Consider the following 15,376-nt stretch of genomic DNA (forward strand, 5'->3'; position numbering starts at 1 on the left):
ACAACTATCGTCGGGATTTGAAAATGTATATTAATATATAAAATAACTATTTATTTACAAGGGAGAACGAATTGCTATCTAATACATCGCTATCGTTGCTTGGAAAGCTTCAGCTTCGACCAGACCCTCTACTAAAGTAGAAAACTTTACATAAATTAATATCATCCCATATAAACATTATTTTTTCCAATATAAGATTAAAATTACACAAGAAGTATATGAAATTGGAAGTGCTTCATAACATAGTAAAATCTTGTGGTTATTTTTAAAATGCATTGTTTTGAGTACTGCTAAGCACTGCAATGAACTGCTTACGTCGTACAGCAAGCAGTGCACTAGGCACACACACATATATTGCTCGTCACACAAACTTAAATATTTTAAAACAAAAAAACATATTTTTATTTTTAATTTTAAATGTGGCAATAAATAAATAAAAAAGTAAAGTTATACAAAAATTTTTTGTTTAAAAATTCCCAACAACACGTTTCTATCGCACTATCGATAACCTTGTGCCTAGCCATCGTCAACAGTGACATCCAATGATTCTATCGATTGTTTTGCAGCACTAATAAATTCCATTTGCAAGCTAAAAAGCAAGAAAAAAATACAAAATATCGCTGAGCATTGCAAACTGTTAAAAAATCCAACCGAAAATCATGTGTATGTGCAACCAGTGACAGCCGACGACGCCGAGGGATTAACTGAGTTGGTGGAGCCTAACCAGTCCAATCGGCAAGGGGCACTACACTCCGAAATCCGAGACTTCTTGGTGGTGACCCGTAGAAACCACAGTCTCGCATTCATTTGTTTGCATTACGACGCAGCGGGATCAGGGGATTCCCCATCCGGCCGAGATGGCCATGCACTCGTACATGCGCCAGGGATCGGGTTCTGGAGGAGGAGCAGGAGCAGTCGCAGCTGGAGCACCGCCGCTGGCCAGTCCGGACGAGATGCACGGCTTCCTGAACGACAAGCAGGCTTGGGAGCACGCCATATCCCTGTACCAGGGTCCCGATCCACTCGATCATTGGTATAACTACATCTGCTGGTACGAGAATCACGCGCAAAGCGATCCGGAGTTAAAGTACCGCGAAACTCTGGAGAGATGTCTGACGGTTTATGAGCACAATGAATACTATCGCCAGGATGTCCGTTTGGTGCGGCTGTGGCTGAAGTACATAGCCATGCAGACGGATCCACTCCACTTCTACCAGGTGCTGTTTCAGCGAGGAACTGGTCGGCAGGTGGCCGCCTTTTACATTGGATGGGCTGCCTATTACGAGTCTCGCGAGGAGTATAAGGATGCCGAGGCGGTGTTCAACTTGGCCTTCCAGGAGAAGGCGCAGAGCAGCTCGGAGCTGCAGCACGCCCACACCAAGTTCGCCTATGCCAGGTCTCTTTTTTACCAGCGGCAACAGCAGCATCAGCAACAGCAGCAGCAACATCCCCCGCAGGATGCACTGCAGCAACTTACGAACTATGCACAGCAGCAGATGCCACAGAGCTATACACAACACCGTCCCCAGCCATATCAGCAGAATGTCTATCAGCAATATCATCCGCAAACACAGCCTCATCAGCCGGCGCCACAGCAGCATCTGCCGCCAGAACAACAGGTCCCCTATCAGACACACTACCAGGAGCGGCCGCGCTATGAACCACACCCAGCAAATCAGTCCCCAGCAGCAATACCACCAGCCCAAGTCCAGCAACAATCGCAATATGCTCCTGTGGCAGAGGTGAGCATTAAAATGTAATATCAAAACTACTTGATAAATACTCCTTTTTTGTTTTAGTCCCATTATGCACCAGCCCAACAGTCACAGTTGCCGACGCAACAAACTGCAGTACCGCAGCTGCACGCACAGCAGCCGCAGCAGCAACAAAACGGCAACGGCAATCCACCTCCTCAACAAAGTCCTCCGGTGTCAAACGAAGTGGCTGGCCTACGCTTGCCGCGCAATTTCCACGCCTACGGGCGCAACAACCATGAGACCTGGAAGCCGGCTCTAACGCTCGAAGAGCCTGATGATCCCTCGCGTGTGTGTCACTATGCCAAGCAGTTGGTATATCCACCAGGAGCAGGCATCGAGTACAGTCCGGAAGAGATACTAGCCCGCAAGTTTAAACAGTTAATGGAGCAAAAAGCCAAGATATCGGAGCCGCCAGAACAAGAACAGCAAACTCTTTATGATTCCTACGAAACAGAGAAATCTTACTATATGACTGCTGTGGATGGAGCTCTTTACGGGCAGAACACCAGCAGTGGTCAGGAGAACACAGGTGAGGAAGATGAGGACAACGACGCCGAGGAGGGAGAAGAGGAGGAGGAAGCTGGCGAAGATAACGAGGAAGATGACTCTGATGAAGAGGAGGAAGACGATGAAGAGGAGCCTAGCGGACCGTACACAAATGGCGTGCAGTTCAGTGCGCAAACCACTTTCGAGCAAGAAAACCGATCGATTAAGATCAAGTTCAGGAAGGAGCCCAGCAGCACCTACAGTGCCTATACCATAGAGAATGTTTACCAGCAACAACAGCAGCAGCAGCAGGAACAGCATCAAATAATCCATCAGCCCCCGCAGGCAGTCCATCATCCTTCGCCGGACCCGGCACCCGCTTCTCCGATTCCCATCCAGCGTCAACGCAACGGAAGCCACCACCACTTCCATCCCTACATGCTGGGCCAGACCTCGACGCCGAAGAGCGAGGCGAATGGCTATCGCAGGGCACGCACCAAAGTCAAGCGCAGCAAGTTCCTGCCGGATCTCTGCAGCAACAGTAACTCGGCATCCTCGGCGGCTGATGTGGCCATTGCGGCGTCTAGTAGTGTGCTCGCCGGAGCACCTGGCACATTTAACGACAATGCAAACTTTTCGTTCTCCAGTGCCACAGCCTTGGATAACTCAAATAGCTCGCTTGCCTTGGCTGTGGATAGACTTAACTTCCGGGACACATCGCAACAGCAGATCCTCCATCCGGTCAATAAGACCTTACAAATGCACAACAACAACAATAACACCAGCAACAATAATAATGGCACTACCACCATGGCCGATTTCTCCACATTTCAAGAGAACTCTTACTTCGCCACTCAACACGACACGGAGGCCCAGGAGCGTCGGCTATCGAAGGCCGTTGAAACGATAGCCCGCCACATGGACAAGGAGGCCATCGATCCTTTCAACAGCGAACTGTGCCGGGCTTTCCTCGCTAAGTTAGACTTTCCGGGCAATCACGATGCCCATGCCAGTTACAAGATTGTCCAAACGCCACTGCCAAAAATATCCAACACTCGCACGCTGAATGTCCTGGAAGGCGTGACCTTCAGCATCGACAAAGAGGTGGGTCGCGGATCCTACGGTTCGGTTTATAAAGCCACTGATTCTCGGACCGGCAATGTAGTGGCGCTCAAGTATCAGAAGCCCCCAAACACCTGGGAGATATATATATGTGATCAGGTAAGAAAAATTCTACTTACCACCTATATTAAAGTTTTTTTTTGCCAAAAAGATTTGGGTATTAATACAAATTGCGTGTTTTAGGTGCTGAAACGCATCAAGGAGCCAGAGGTGTTGCCTGGCGTGATGGACATTTCCACGGCGATCATCGCCCCAAATGCTAGCCTAATAGCCACCGAGTTCTCACCGTTCGGTTCGCTGCTGGACATCAACAACAAGATCCGCCAGACGACCAACAAAGTAATGCACGAATCGCTGGTGATGCACTTCTCCGCGCAGATCTGCAATATCGTGGACCACCTGCATCGCCAGCACATCATTCATGCGGACATCAAACCGGACAACTTCCTGCTAATGCGTGTGCCCAATGTGGACAGTCCGCTGCCATCGCTGCGTTTGATTGACTTCGGCTGTGCTATCGATATGTCCCTCTTCCCGGACGGGGAGAAGACCAAGTTCCGCAAGGTGGTGCAAACGGATGGCTTCACCTGCATCGAGATGCAGGAGGGACGCAGCTGGTCCTACGAAACGGATCTCTTCTGCATTGCGGCGACCGTTCATGTGATGCTCTTCGGTGACTACATGCAGCCGCAAAAGAAGGGCTCCAGGTGGGACATACGACAGAAGCTGCCGCGTTACCTCAAAAAGCATGTGTGGACCAAGTTCTTTGGGGATCTGCTCAACATGCAGGCGGACAAGCTGCCAGCGCTGCAGGAGATGCGTCTCATCTTCGAGGAGGAAGCGTACCGCATGGACTCCGAGCTGCAGACGCAGATACGCACCCTATCCAACATCCTGCATCGACGATAACCAATCTATTCCTATTCCTTTCTATTAAATTGTTTTGCACATAGCTCTGTTGACCAAGTCACCCATTTAGATTGTTTTAGTTTTTTATTTTAAAACAATTTCCCCTCTTCAAAGATGATAAAACCAAACCGGGAAAATCTCCGCGTTCTAATTTAAACTAGTTTTCTGCGAACAAACTTCCTTTCGCCTATCTTTAATGTTTTAACTACCTTATTTATTGTTTTGATGCCAAAAAAAATAACGAAAGCAAAAAGTACGCTACAAAATTCAAAAAGATTGTAAATATTAGGCACAGACTCGATCTAAAGCAAGATTTACGAAATGAGTTTGCGCCCCGGATTTAAATGTAATTTTTTTATGTAAAGCACAATAAAACAATATATTGAAGGCAATGTAAAAAAAAATAATCGTACATAAATATGTTTAAGATTAGTGCTTGCTGTACTATTGAGTAATATGTAAAGATCTTTAAATGATAGCGAATAAATTGACGAAATGTTAAAGCAAAAACCATATGAATCGCAGCGCGAAAAAGGAAAGCAGCGGTAACCCAGTTTCATAAATCAAATGCCAAAGTGGCGAACCCATAATGTGTGTGTTGCAGGCAATTGTCAATTTAGTGGGGGCATGCAACAAGTAACAGCAGCAACGGCAGCATCAACAACAATGCTGCGCTTGACCCACTTTTCCTTTTTGCCAGTCAACCAAACGGCGCACAATTTCCACCAAGCGACTGGAAAAAGTTGCAACTTTTCATGCAACACACACACACATCGGAACACACACATGGAAAAGCTGCAACAGGCACACAAAGTCAAAGTCGACGCCTGCGCTGCGGCTTTTTGTTGCTAGTTGCTTGGAGCTCGAAGCTTGCAGCTTGTTGCTTGCTGCCTGCTGCTTGTTGCTTGTTGCTCGTTCGCCAAGTGAAAGTAAAGTGGGACAAATGCAATTATTATTGCATCTAGTAACCGACTTAGAAGTCGTGGCGCGAAACTGCAGCCTGCAGTATGCAGTTTGCAGTTGGAAAGTTGCTCTGCCGGCGTCGCTTTTACACAATATTTTATTTAATCAAATTGCAAAGAGAAAATTGCAGCAGGCAGTCCCGCCGGCGATTGGCGAAAAACTTTCTATTTTTTTGTGTGTCGACTGCAACGCCAGCGCTGCAGCATTAGATACTTCAGCGGATTGTTTTGCATGCGATAAATTAATGAATGTGCCCCAGTTTCGGGGCCACGGGCATTGAGTGACAAACGGAGTGGCCAAGCGGAGCGAATGACAATGCGGCATTTATTAGATCACTGGGGCACACCGATCACCATCTGGATACCCATACCCATTCCCGATCACCCGACCCGCCAGCCAAAAGCACAAGGCAAGATGACAACAAAAGTCAATAGAAATGGCTAGAAAGAAATTCGTTAATAGATCAGTTAAGTGCTGAGCTGCGACACTTAACTCGTTTCTAATTAAGCTGGTGGCCAACGGTATTCGGGTCTCCAACGAAGGAAAGTCTTAATCCCAGAAAAGTGGGTAGACTTTTCGTTAAGTACCCGCCAGCAATTAAGTTGGCTAAGATCAAGTTACCAAGCTAGGCGTTTTCACCATCTGGACAGGTGGCTAAGCGGATTAGCCAGGATTTAAAATTAAGGTGATATGATGATAGTCTATTTATGATACGATTTTTAAAAAAAACTAGCTAGGTAATTCAATAAATTTACGAGCTTGAAATCATAGTTTCATATAATATTTATTAGTAGAATACTTTTATAACAATATCTATATCTTTTCGTTGGCTTGAAAACATCTATGTATTCATTTAATGTCCTATTATGCTATATTTTTGGAATATTCTATTTTATTTTCTTTATACAGTAACATATATCTAAATATCTTGATAACATATATCTAAATATTAGCCATTTCTTTAAGTAAGTAGCTCATATTTGGTATCTTATGAAGCACGTCTTGTTTCTCCCCCACTGAATATCACTCAATGATGACCGATGGCCTCGTCCAAAGGAGCGTTAACAACTTGCGTTTGTGGCAAGGACCGATCTGAGTCACCCTGGGAATTTAGGGTAGAACAACGACTACCAGTCGGTTGGTTGGTTAGTCATTCCTGTGACTAAGTGCAACTCCTCGCCAGCAAGTCGTGCAAAATGGTGGCCTGCAAAGGTTAGTAAGGGACCCTACTAGACTCGCCTAAGTGGCAGTTGCAACAGGCGGAATGCATCAGTGGCCACACACAACGACATGTATGTGTGTGCAGAAAAACCAGCTAAGACCCCCAACCCCGGCAGATAGCGATACTGCTCTCCCCTCGAATGCCACGCAGTGTTGGCCATTTGATTGTCATGACCAACTTTTCACTGCCGCACCGTGTTGCTGCTGCTGCTGTTGTTGCAGCCGCTAATATGCAACAACATGCAACAACTGTTCGCCAGTTGCACGACAAAGCGAAAACTGGGAAAATAGTTAAGTAATTTGCAGTGGAAAGCAGTGTCGGAGAAATTCGATTCGATTTTCTTGCTTTCTGGCTGCAGTGCGGTGCATGTGCATCATGGCACACATAATGCTGATGCCACGTTGCAAGCTGCAGTCGCCGCGATCCACATCCGTTTGCAGTGCTGTTGCCGCATTAGAAAGTTGCAACTGCAACAACTGTCATGGGCCGCTTGCTGCAGCTTTTCTTTTTCCCACTCGCCGAATTGGGGCTAACGTGTATGTACTGTACAGTGTGCACTATGCAACAGCGTACCCCCCGCCGCTGCCACCGCTGGTAATGAGTTTTGACCTCATAAAATCTGTTCGCGAATTTTCCCTACATATTTTCTCTTCTCGCCAAATATTTTGCATCTCGCCGAGGGAAACTTGAGTGGGATGGAGAAACTTTTTTTTTTTTGGCGGAAAACTTTAATAAGCGTGCGATGCACCGATTGCAGCTGGCAAACGTGAAAAAGGAAAATTCTCGAACGAAAAGCGATATCTAGCATCCGGTAATTGACCCACTAAAATATGATCAATCGATTGATAGCTATCTTTATGGGCCAATCCAACTGGTTTGGTGAGTCATTTTTTGCAGCATATCAATCAATCAGGATTGAATATGTGATTTTTAATAATATTTCCTTATATTAAAAGGATTTAAAAGCCGCCAAGTGGTAGTAACCTTCAGCAAATCAATAACTGATTTGATAAGTAATACTTTGCAGTTGTGATAACAGCTCATGTGTGGTAACTACTTATCTTTATGTCGTTTATAAAAACCAAAAACCTATGCCAATAATCATGACATCACTGAAGTGAGTCATTCTTTTATTGAAACAAATACTTGTTCACAAAAATGAAGAATATCGAAATATTTGGTTTTCCCCTAATTTAATTTATACTTCTAGTATTTGATTACTTATTCATGTGTTTTATAAAATGCATAAATCTGTTTCCTTGTTCGTTTTGTATAATAATCACACCCGTGAACTTATTTCATCAGCCGACATTCAGTTGACCCCAAAAAAAGTCCTTTCTTTCGGTTCACTACCCCCTGTGTATATGCAAATGTCCTGAAAAGCCTACTTCAAATTCTATTTTCATCACTCACATCCCTACTTACGTACGTTTATATCTCCTAGTCATTGTAGTTGCGTTTATCTGGGCTCTGGTGTCAAGTGGCCATGTGACTTTGACCGAGAACGCGGTGGGCCGATGTCCTGTGACCTCGTCGGGTGCATTCAACTGAGGCCGCCATGCGGCAATGTCCGCAGGTCGAGTCAATAGCCGAAATATCCCGAAAAGGCGAGAAATCCTGCCACAAACTGAGCCTGTGACTGGGCCGCGAGTTCGTCGCCTAGAAATCCAAAAACAGAGAGAGAGCAAGTGGCAGTCTTTCGTAATGCCCATCGCCGAATGGTGGACCAAGGACCAAGGACCGACGTCGACCGCTGTCATTGCACTGCCCCGCCCACCGGCACCTGCTGCCGCCTGTCGCCGCCCACTTCCGTCGACAGTGAAAACAGAAAACCGAAAGGTTATTATAACAATAAGGAGCAGCCAGTGTCTGGACCCCCACCACTTCGAATTCTGCACGCGGGGCGAGTCTAATAACCTTTCCCTTTCACCGAACAAGTCCACCAGACGACGCCCACACTCATACATATGTACATATATAACTAACTATATATAGATATATACCGAAATGTATGTATGCACCTCAAACGACAGTAAAAGTCATCGCCATCGAGGTTCAGACATCTTCTTCCTGCCGCTCCTGTTTCGACCTTATGTAAGTTCGGGCCTGGCTAATGAAATCGCCAGACTCCTGCTGCCAACTCCTTTATATACTTGGCTATATAGAACGTTATTGCTGTGAATCTTGTTGAATCTGTTGATCGGCAGTAATTTAGTTAATTAATTTCTAATAAACTGGGTCTATTAATGGTTTAAGCTGAGTATTTCCGAGTTTTAAAGTTTATTAATGACTTTAATTGGAAAAAATGTGCAAATAGCTGGCATTTATAGTAAGTGGTTTTCCTAATATAGAAATTAAGCAATTCGATAAATACGTCAATTATATGCTTGTAAAACATATGAACTTCATACATTTAAGTGGTTTTATAGTTTATATATTTGTCCTGTCTGAGAGTGTAGAGTGCACAGAAGGGCAGAATGGCCGCACCACTGGAGCGTAGCGTGCACCTGAGAGAATGAGAACGTGAGCAATAACATCCAGACGGGCAGACAATTATCGGGGGGGAAGAGCTGGGTTAACAGATATTTAAAGGGTGTCATAGGCACAGTGGTCATCGATCGAGCTTTTATTTAAATATATATTCCAATCGTGGTGAATTCGTTCAATTTAAGAAGAGGCAATCATGTAGAATGAAGAATAAAAAAGATATCAAGTATACGACTGGTTAGCCAGTTATTGTTAATCAATTAACAATATTAATTTAATATTACTTTGTTTGTGATTTTGATCCTTAAGCAGTAGACTTCGACCCACAGTGCCACGGTTGGTCGCGCAGGAATTGCGGCAGACGGCAGACGGTACGAGGTATATGGTAGCTGCTAGACGGATCCAGGAGGATGGAGGGTAGATTCCGATGGAGGACGAAGCGCACAACGAGGAGGCAGGGTTCCCGGCAAGTGAACGAACTGCGAACCGCTGCGCGTGTGTGTGTGTGTGCGAGTGCGTGAGTGTGCGAGAGGGTGTTCGATGGCGATGATGTGGACGTGGAATTGGATGTTGCTTCTGGTCCCTATCCGCGTCCCTTCCCCCGCGGTCTCGTTCAGCCCATGCCCAAGTGTCATTGCTCGCCGGCGACGCCAGCCAAAGACTTAACCTTGAAAAGTTTAACTTCGCCATAAAGGACGTGCGTTAAGCGAAGGGGGATGCGGATGCGGAGGGGAAATAGATATGTACGCGGAGCATGTGGGCCTGTACAGTGAACCCTAGGATCAGAGTCCTGAGGTCCTTCCAATCGAAGCTTTTGGATTCCCTAGGTAAATTTAATTAATAATAATATGCCTAAGAAGACATCAATTTTTTTTAACATTTTTAATTGCTATCCTTCTTCCCAAGGAATACTGTACGCAGATTAGTTAGCACAATAAGCTGGCTTGTTTTCAGAAATGTATCGTTGACTCATGTCGCATCTCATCCAGAAAGCCGCTCATGCATTGGATTGGCATTCGATTTCGGGCCAAAAGAAACGGCCATCCAAATGGCGGAAAGATCACGAAGCGAGAACTTGACAGGCGATCATTGCTGGGTGAAATGGGAGTGATGATATTGGTTGCGGGGGGGACGGGGCTAGACTTCAAAACATAGCGCAGCATATCAATTGACTTGGCCAAAATAAAAAGAGAAAGCGGGCCCCGTTAAAGAACACGAACACGAAACAACGGTAAGATGGGGAACATAAGCAGCATAAAGCCAACTCCAACGGGCCCAAAAGAAAAAGAACGAAACTGGGTCGAGCGGCCAAACGAGCGCAGGCAACTGCAACATGTTCGATGGCCAACAGTGCAGCATGCAACATGTTCGACGGCCACTTAGCATTGAACTTGTTCGTTCGCCGTTGACTGAGACTTTGAAAACACGAATGCAATTTGCGTCGACTGAGCCGGCGACGGTCAATTGCAGGCCAACAACAAATTCAGTTTCGATTCGTTTGGCTATGTGGCAACAACAACAACAACAACAACTTCAGCAACAACAATATAACACACCCACGTCAACAACAAAAGTGCTCGAAGATTCTTTTATCGGCGAAAAGTGAAATTTCTGTGCGGTGGCCAAAAAAAGCGAATTGGCTAAAACCAAAACAAAACAGGCCAAAAGATCGAGAATTTCATAACGACCAACGGCCGCGCCTTTCGTACTTTGGCCATTTCTTTTGTAATTTGTGGCGCAATTAGCGAAATTGAAATATGCAATTGCTCACATAAGTATGTATGTTTGGGTGCACAATTCAAGAGACGCAAATAACCAGCACACTACACATTATACATATGTATACGAAATAATCCAATAAACAACAACAAGCCGCCGGAACAAATACGAAAACACATTAAAACGACGCGATCAAAACAAAAAGCCAAAAAATTTGGCCAACAGCGTTTGGTAAGTGTTGGGGGTACACTATGTGATACCCCTCTTTAGGTGAATGAAAAGTACTGGGGATTATTCGAAATTATTATTTTATTTTCAAAGTTATCAAAGATATCGAATTCTTAGTTTTTATAATAATAATAATTATAATAAATAATTTATATTAGTTATGTTACTTATTTATATACTTCCTTTTCTATGAATCCCTGATCGTATATTTTATATTTATAGTTAGTTTAATATACCCAAGAAGTAGGGGTAGTTGGTAAATTTGGGCCTGCTCTCTTTTCCTTTCTTTGCGATTTTCACGATCAGGAGCGTGATCACGACATGTGATTCAGTCGAGGCCTTTTGATAGAGGCACTCGATTGTTTTGTAGTTATTTTGTTTTTTTGCCTTATTTCCCCGTTCGCGCTTCATTCATAAACCCTAAAGTTTACGCGGTGCTGCAGATAAAAACGAATCCACAGGCAAACAAAAAGCGCAAACTAAATACAGGTGCGTCGGCAGATAGAGATACAGATACGACTTGATTAGAACGCATTGGTTGGCGGGAATTCGCGCGAATTGCGCGCGATTTCAAACGCGGAAGTCATCGCACTGCGAAATGACAACAAAAACTAATATTACTAACAACTGCAAAAAAAAAAAAACAACGAAAAAAAGTAGTAAAAGCAACAACAAGGGGAACAAGAAAAGTAATTGCCATTACAACTGCGAAGTTGCGTTGGCGGTCACATCGCATTTCGCAGTGCAACAGAAAAGTTGTTTCCTTTGTTTTACCGTAAACATGCATATGTGTCTATAGTATATCTATATATAGTATCTTTGTATATAAATGTATCTATATACACATAATTAACATTGTACAATCATTATGTATGTACACCTTGCGTTAACAATCGTAGTTTCTATACCATGTATTGATAATATCAAAATAAAATCTTAACCTTAAAATACTTTATCTCTTTTAAAAGAGGTTAGGACTTAGATTGTCGACTTATTTCAATACATCCCTGAATTAAACAAGTTGTTCTTCTGTAAAGTATTTTTCCCAGTGTAAAATTAAGACGAACAACAAAACTTTTAACGGATATTAACACGCACACACCCACACACACACACAGCAGACAGGAACAAAGAGTGAGTGAGAGGAGGGATATGGTGGTAGAGGGAGAGGGGCCTACACTGACTGGCAGACAACAAGTGCAAGTGTTCCAACTACAAGTGCATACATATGCACATAACATGTCGGTGTGGGGGTATCAACATCCTATTCACGTTTTTTATGGAGTCCCCTCTGTTCTTAAACCAGAATAATATCTGTCTCAAGACTGCATAAGTGGATATACAATATCTTACTACCACCTCAAAAAGTACACATCTTACTATTAGCTAACCAAGTAATTATTAAAATAAATTATTCAAATTTCTTTATAATAATCATATTGCTGTTTAGGCTTAGCGAACTTATTACACCTAAGCATTTCCGGTGCTAAAATTCCTAGACTGCTGAGTCACAAACATCGTCTACTGACAGAATGTTACACTTGAAAAAAAGGTGTTTGAATTTGTGCAGGCAAATAAATTAACTGCTAATTTAAGGCTTTTTCCTCGAATTCGCAAAATGCATAAATTGTAATAAAGAGCCTAAATTGAAGCCAATGAAATAACATGTTGCTTCGTTTACTTTATCCTTCCTGTATATAAACAGTATTGTAATATGTATATTGTTCTTTATATACTCGCATGAGTCATTTTAATTGGAATTAAGTTCTTGTTAAGGGAAAGACATTCTGCAAGCATTTTCAGTTATTTTTTTTAAGGAAATCAAAAATCCAATTAATCACTTGACAAATCCGTGATTACGAGTTGAAATGCATCACATACATATGTTCATATAATATTACAGCTTAGAATTTCAAGCCAGAATTATTTCAAGATTAAAGGGGAATTATGGGAAATTGAACACGCTGCTTTTTGAACGACAAATTGAAGGTGAATCATTTGCGATTATTCATAGATTACTCAATTAACGTCAATTGGGGGAGAAGTCTACAAATAATACAATATTTGCAATATCGAACCGAAACAACATGATGCAATGCATATTTGCTCAGCTCACTTGACCATCCTTGAACCCGAAAAGTTTTTGTTGTGAAACGAAATCTTTTTCCCCGCTTATCGGTCACTTCTCTCCGAAAAAACCATCTAAAAGTAAATTTCCACCAGCCCCGCATACGCATTTGTATATATTTATGTATTTGTATATTCGACCAGAATGACTCGATAAATATTGAAACAAAGGCCACAGCTGACGGCTGCAATGCGCACCCCCATAAAAAGTGGGTTTACATACATACTTACATACTTATGTACAAATTGGTGGCACTTATCGGCAGTGATAAGCGAAATGCATTCGTAATCGGCGTACCCATGGAGTCCGGGGAGGCGGGAACCACGACCAAATGGTGGCCATGGCTGATAAGGGTGCACAAAACCGCTCTCCGAAAGCCAAATATCCAAAACAATACCCAAGTTGTATCATATATAATAATATTGAAACGCAATTATATGGTATATCAATTTTAACAGTCGTTGACTTTATGAAGTCATATTAATTATTTTGTAGATATTATTGAATGTTTAGAAAGATTTTCATTTGATTTTGCAACTTATATATATTAGTTTCCTATAAAGATGATTCTTCCTTTGGCCGTTATAATCCGTTAAATAACGGCTGTTATGAGCATTTAACTCCCTAATTTGGAACAAGGGGCTTGGCAACCTGAATTCGAAAACTTCAGTTACTTAAGAACGAAATACCTGAAAAACCTCCAATGAAAAACAGTTGTTGTGTAGCTCGATGGAGCGGGGAAAGGGGTGGGGCGATTGGGGAGGCTAGTGCTGTAACAGGGGGGCGCGAAAGGGACGGCACTAGTGCGCCAACGGCAAGAAACGATCTCAAGGACAAAACGCAATGTGTGCGTGTGTGAGTGCAATGTTGTGTGGGGTCAGGCAAATACGCACACCAACGCAAGAGTCCAATGCCAATGTTTATAAATGTGAATGGCAGAACCAACAATTTGCAAGAACAAAAACAAAGAACGCTGAGCGATACAAAAAAAAAGAACCACACCGAATTGAAGTTGTTTTTATAACTCCCCACACTCGCGTGTGTGCTAGTGTGCGTGTGTCTGGGTGTCCGTGTGTCGGTGAGTCTGTTTTGCAAACAAACTGCGATCGGTAGGTTCAAGGCCAGTGCCTCGAAGGTTCAAAACACTCACTCGCCAGACAAAAGGAGTGTTCACCGCCTGTTTGTGCGAGTATTTGTATTCATAATCGGGTGCTCGCTTGTGTGTGTGTGTATGTGTGCCTGTATGCAGATACGCCTTTGTGTGTGTGTGTATATACCACGCCCACATGTGCATATGCGAAAGCGAAACTTATCGCCCGCCGCTTGTCGCTTATGTAATACAATCCTTCATGGGGGTGCCAGTTCCAAGCAAAGGAAGCCAGTCTCAGAAGAAACTCATAAATACAGTTCACTATCTTTATGATGAATATTAGTGGTATCAACTAATACGTTTCCCACTTTAAGGTTTCTTTCAAGAGATTTTATAAAGAATTTGTTTCATTTGAATATGTGTATATTCCTTGGAATATATATGTTCTAAACCGTAAAGATCACTGCAAATCCAACTTACGAGTGTTCCACTGTACGCGTATGACAAGACAGTATTCTAGATTACATAAAGCGCAAGATCGCAGATCCGAGGCGCGGAATGTGCAGCACAGAACCCCTCCTCCCCGCTCCATTCCCCTTCGCTCCATCGTATCCCTCGGTCACTGGCCACACACATACGCCACTCTCTCACACACACATACACACTCGCATTTGGGCACACATTGCGTATGCCATTTAGCCGGTGGGGCTGCGAGTGCGAGCGAGACAAGAGCCAGCATTCTGCCACGCCGGCAGCGCTGCCCGCAGAGTTAATGCACTCGCAGAGAAGTTCAAGGCTGAACGAATCAGTCGTTGGCTTCGCTCTTCTCTCGCTCGCTCACACGGCTGCAGCCCCTATACATACAGCAGGGGTAAAAATCGTAGATACCAGGATATCAACAAAGGAAAGTAGGATTATTTACTATTCTATATTCTATAATTTGACATAATATAGTTGTAAGATAATATAATTGAGCACAATAGTTGAGTTTATTTAAAACCTTGCTTGGCTCTATTAACTGTACCGAGACTGTATTGCGCCGGGTGTGTGGGTATTCCAATAAGATCATTTTGGCGGCGGGGCAGAAAAGTAAAAACAAAAATTATACTCGCATTATTGTTGTATAAATTAGCACAGCACCCAGTCTGTGTGCATTATAAAAAAATGCGCAGCTGGCATCGTGGGGTAGTCGCGTTTTTAGCCCCCTGCTCCCCCCTCTCCCTGCTCCACCTCTTCATTTTCCTCTTGGTCTATGTAAAATATTC

The 15,376-nt window shown here is 43.5% G+C and overlaps 1 protein-coding gene across 1 annotated transcript; it reads left to right on the plus strand.

The window, feature by feature from the left end:
* The first annotated feature begins 558 nt into the window (after positions 1 to 558).
* On the plus strand, positions 559 to 4,358 carry LOC117143343 (probable serine/threonine-protein kinase fhkB). Its single transcript, XM_033308012.1, has 3 exons — positions 559 to 1,742; positions 1,800 to 3,464; positions 3,549 to 4,358. The coding sequence occupies exons 1-3, from the start codon at positions 858 to 860 to the stop codon at positions 4,272 to 4,274; spliced, it is 3,276 nt and encodes a 1,091-aa protein (XP_033163903.1). The 5' UTR covers positions 559 to 857; the 3' UTR covers positions 4,275 to 4,358.
* The last annotated feature ends 11,018 nt before the right edge of the window (positions 4,359 to 15,376 follow it).

This window comes from Drosophila mauritiana, chromosome 2L (assembly GCF_004382145.1).
Source record: "Drosophila mauritiana strain mau12 chromosome 2L, ASM438214v1, whole genome shotgun sequence".
Classification (NCBI taxonomy): domain Eukaryota; kingdom Metazoa; phylum Arthropoda; class Insecta; order Diptera; family Drosophilidae; genus Drosophila; species Drosophila mauritiana.